The following is a 4,656-nucleotide window of genomic DNA, read 5'->3' on the forward strand; positions in this document are numbered from 1 at the left end:
ACCCAGAGGCAACAACAAAATTAAACAAACTTAAAACATCACCCGGTTTATTGAGACAGGGATGTAAAAGAAGGTGAATTTCAAGACTAGAATTTAATGGAAATAAGTCGACTTATACAATTTCAAAATTCAATAATCGTACGCAGTTAGGAATATCGTATAATTGCATCATAAATTCTGAAAAATTTAACAACGTTCTAAAATTATATTAAAACTATTAGCGCTGTAAAATCCTGAGATGAAAATTATGAAAAACCAGATTAAAGTAAAGATCTGAGATTTTGAAAGAATTCTTCAACGATGCTACTAAGCAAAAGCTCTATATTTTACTGGCTGTGTATTTTTTCAAAGTTGGGAAATCTAAAGGCTCTTAATCTTAAGCATGTTGGAGACAAGTATGACAAGTCTTTCACCCTCGAGTTGGTGACAAACAAGAGCAAACTCTTCACATAAAAAAGTTTAAAAAAATCTGTGACTTTTTTCTCGGTTGTATTAATTGTAGCACAGAAATTAAAAACAGTTAAAGTGCATCATAAAAATAATGTCAAGTTTTGTCGATGTATTTTGACATTTTACAAGTCATTACCATTACCAACAATAAAATCCTTTAAAATAAAATCCCATTTCAATGTTCTATTTCCCTGACCACCAATGCGTATTCATAAACAACAAACAACAACCACGGAGTCCACATCATCGAGCGAGGGTGTCGGCCAAGCCAAAATTTAAAAACAACAACAGAGAAACAGTTCTTCTTCCACTCAATAAGGGGAGGAATAAATTCTTCTAGGTCAGCCATATCCAAAATATCTTATCTTTTTCCCATTTCAAAACATACTAAAATTCCAAATTCATGTTGTGCTCTCTACTACCAAGATCCAATCATATAAGGAATGGTTCTCCCACCATCATAGCATCATAATACAGTTTATTTTCCAGCTTTAACCTCTTTTTGCAACGAAGCAACAACTCCGTTGAGGCTGCTGTCCTGTTGACGAAACAATAAAAATTCCATCTTCTTTCTTTCTCCAGCTGCTTTCTTCGTTTCTTTTCATCAAGCACCGTTTCTTTTCAAAGCACCAACGTCTCTTTTCAAAACAACAATGTTTTTATTTTTCAAAGACAGAGTCAACATTCGAATTCAGAGTCAACATTCGAATTTGGAAAAGTTCGAAAATCTTTTCCCGAGTCAATGCAACGACTTCTTGAAAAACGAGCGTTTGAACGCTTCCAGCCCGCGCTGATTTTCCAATCTCTTTTTTAAATTTCCTAATTTAAACATTAGGGAGATAATCAAAACAGAAACTCAAAGCAAGATTATCTCCGCAACATTTTAGATCTGGTATACATCCTCTACACTAAAAACCAATTGTTCCAAATTTACGGAAGCGATGGATAGAAATGTATGAGAAAGTGCCGCCTGATGAATCAAAATGATGTTTTCGGTACCGTAGAAAACGCACATCAATTTTTCCTTGGCGCTCCCCTGGTATATAGAATTTAAAGGTACATGCACACGATAGCAAAACTGCTTCGCTCATGTATATTCGCTTCGCAAAAAAATTGAAAGTTCGCATTATTTCATGAGAAGTTTTTAAGGTAAAATGTTTACCTCTCTTGACCCTCGTATAATACTCTAATATACTAATAGATTTGATTATTTTTCCATTGTTTAGATTAAAATTGAATTGAAAAAACTCCTTTACACAAAAAATCTTGAAGATTTACAAGCATTGATCCAACATAACTAACTGTGAAGCCATTGGTGCAAGGGATAACGGAATTATTTTATCCAAAAGTTTAAATCTGTTCAAACGTTCATTAAACCGTTCCACATGATTTCTAGCCTTTGCTATTCTTTTGCAAAGCAATACTTCTTCTTTGGTGAATTTTCCACGTTTCCCAAGAAAAGGTGGAATGAAGATTGTTGCCTGTTTGGGGAGAAGCAAATGCTGAACTGTGAACCCTTTGTCCACTAAAAATGAATCTTTAAAGTTCACATGTTGCAATATACCGCTTTGTTAAAAAATATTAACATCTGTGATAATTCCTTCAAACAAGTCTAAAACAAAACAAGCTGCACCATTCGGATTCACAGCAATCAAACATTTCATCGTGCAGTTGCTTTTACCTTGCTGTTTGTAATCACAGGGTGATTCACATTTAAACTCTGTGCAATCTATGCTTGCACGAATATTTTTGAAGGGACGAAAAATTTTGGGTAGCGTCTTTTTAAATACTTGTCTTTCAGGGAAGATGACATCCTTCAAACTTTTAAAATGATGGAACATGAACATTATCCAAGTGGTGAATATTGTCCTAATTGTCTTTTCACTGACATCATAGAAGTGTGCAAGTGTATACAAGTTAAAACCACGCAGGAATCGTAACAGTGTTATAAAAAGTTGATCTGGGATTGGCAATGAAAAATTTCTTATTGTGGAGTTAATTTTGTTTGTGCTATTCCAATAAGTCAGATTAAATTTTGCATCACCCAAAAATTCATACAAATCCCCGAAATGTTTTGGGAATGAAGCAATGAAATATTTTGTCTTCTTCGCAGACTGTAATATGACATTCATATCCATAGGATTTTTATTCGTAACTTGCAATGATTGTCCAATATTTTCCTTCAACAGTTTAATTTCGTTTCGTAGGATGACATTTTCGATTCGTCCAGCAATAGTCAGTTTGTCAGCATCTGTCTTGGTAGATTTGGTGTCGGTTTTTACTGAACATATCTCTGTGTTTGTGCCAGCATCAAGTGTTCCACTTGGTTCTTGAAATGTAGATGGTGTTGGAGCAGCATTATTATTAGCAGCACCACCCGCATCAACAGAAGAGGATGTAAGGTTACTGTTTCCTGTTGTTGTATCAGTTTCAATATCAACGTCTATAACAATAGTATTTTCTGTACTTTCATGATCTGCAATTTCTTCTATAAGATGCACAGTCTGCTGCTTGCTCCTTTTGGACTGTGGTAATTGTTCTCGATGTTTAGGTTCTCTCCGTTTCTTTGAGCTCTTTTCTATGTCTTCTGTAGAGAGTTTAGCCAGAATATGGTCTGGATTATCTTTAGTTGGCCCTTTTCCTCCATAGAAATGTAGAGAGAAAATATAAGTGTCTTTGGTTATCCTGGAAAAGTCAAAACCTTTTCTGCCACGGCTTATGATACTTTACGCAAAGTAACGGAATTCCGTTAAAAATTAAAACCTTCTAATTGGACAACTCCTAGAAAATTTATTCCCAAATGACACATAGAAGTATTCTTTTGCATAAATACACTTTTTAAGTTTAAAATTCGTCTAAAAATTGTGGAAAAGGTACACTTTATTAAAAACCCATTTTATGCACTAAACTTCACTTTTCTTCAACACGGGGGTCGTAACGCACAAAAAACAAGATTCGCTCTTTCGAGAGAAAGAGAACTTTTTCAAGTGAATTAATCTCACTGTTGTATATAGTTGTACGTTGTATAGAAAACTTTGTGTATGATTTTTTTCTCTTCGTGCTTATAGTTGTTTCCACTGTTGTAAGCAAATCGTTTTGATATAGCAATCAATGATGCAGCGAATAACTAAATACCATATCATTACCAACGTTTTATAGGCTTTGGAGATTTATAAAATTACTTCCCATCCTATCAATAAACTTGAAGTCATTTTACTTTTCCAAAGAATGAGACAGGGATGTAAGACTAACTAGCACTTCCATTTACAACTTAATATTTAGCGAAATTCCGTTTTATATCAATAAACTTGAAGTCATTTTTACTTTTTCATAGAATGAAACAGGGATGTGAGACTAATGAACCTTCATTCAGAACCTGATATTTAGCGAAATTCCGTTTTATATCAATAAACTTGAATTCGTTTTACTTTTTCAAAGAATGAAACAGGGATGTAAGACTAATGAACCTTCATTCAGAACCTGATATTTAGCGAAATTCCGTTTTATATCAATAAACTTGAAGTCATTTTTACTTTTTCATAGAATGAGACAGGGATGTGAGACTAATATGAACCTTCGTTTACAACTTGATATTTAGCAAAATTCTGTCTTATATCAATAAACTTGAAATCCTTTTACTTTTACAAAGAATGAAACAGGGATGTAAGACTAATATGAACCTTCGTTTACAACTTGATATTTAGCAAAATTCCGTCTTATATAATCAATAAACTTGGCGATATCACTTAGTGCCTTGCGGGGGGAGGAGCTATTTATTTTTTCTATGTTTGTTTTTGTAAGTAGTATATGTTCGTAAGTGTAATGTAGTTTCTCAATCATATAAAAAAAATCAACATAAAAGGGCTTGCGGAACGAGCGTTCTGTTTTCGCAAAGCGAAGAAATCTCAAAATGTATAAGAAATCGACGACTCCATTATTAATACAGAATTTAAAAAACAAACTAATAAGACCTTTACATTTCACCAATAATTTATTGCTAGTGAGTCATAACAATAATGTCAAAGAAGAGGATGTTGAAAAAATTAAAAGACGGATAAAAAAGTCATTTGTACTCGATTTTGTAATACTTTTGTAGTAGTTTCAAAAAATCTTCCTGGAAAAAGTATAAAGAAAGCTGCTCAATACAACTTTTCACAAGGTAAAATAAAAAAAATAAAAAAATAAAACTGTAAAGAGTAACATCGT

The 4,656-nt window shown here is 33.2% G+C and overlaps 1 protein-coding gene across 1 annotated transcript; it reads right to left on the reverse strand.

The window, feature by feature from the left end:
• Positions 1-1,640: 1,640 nt before the first annotated feature.
• Positions 1,641-3,063, reverse strand: LOC136808683 (uncharacterized; the record flags this gene model as incomplete). Its single annotated transcript, XM_067065226.1, is given in 1 exon segment — positions 1,641-3,063. A coding segment is annotated over 1 exon segment (1,042 nt), but the record flags the coding sequence as incomplete, so codon positions are not given.
• Between the last annotated feature and the right edge of the window lie 1,593 nt (positions 3,064-4,656).

Source organism: Clytia hemisphaerica, unplaced genomic scaffold (genome assembly GCF_902728285.1).
Source record: "Clytia hemisphaerica strain Z4C2 unplaced genomic scaffold, Clytia hemisphaerica genome assembly, whole genome shotgun sequence".
In the NCBI taxonomy this organism is placed as follows: domain Eukaryota; kingdom Metazoa; phylum Cnidaria; class Hydrozoa; order Leptothecata; family Clytiidae; genus Clytia; species Clytia hemisphaerica.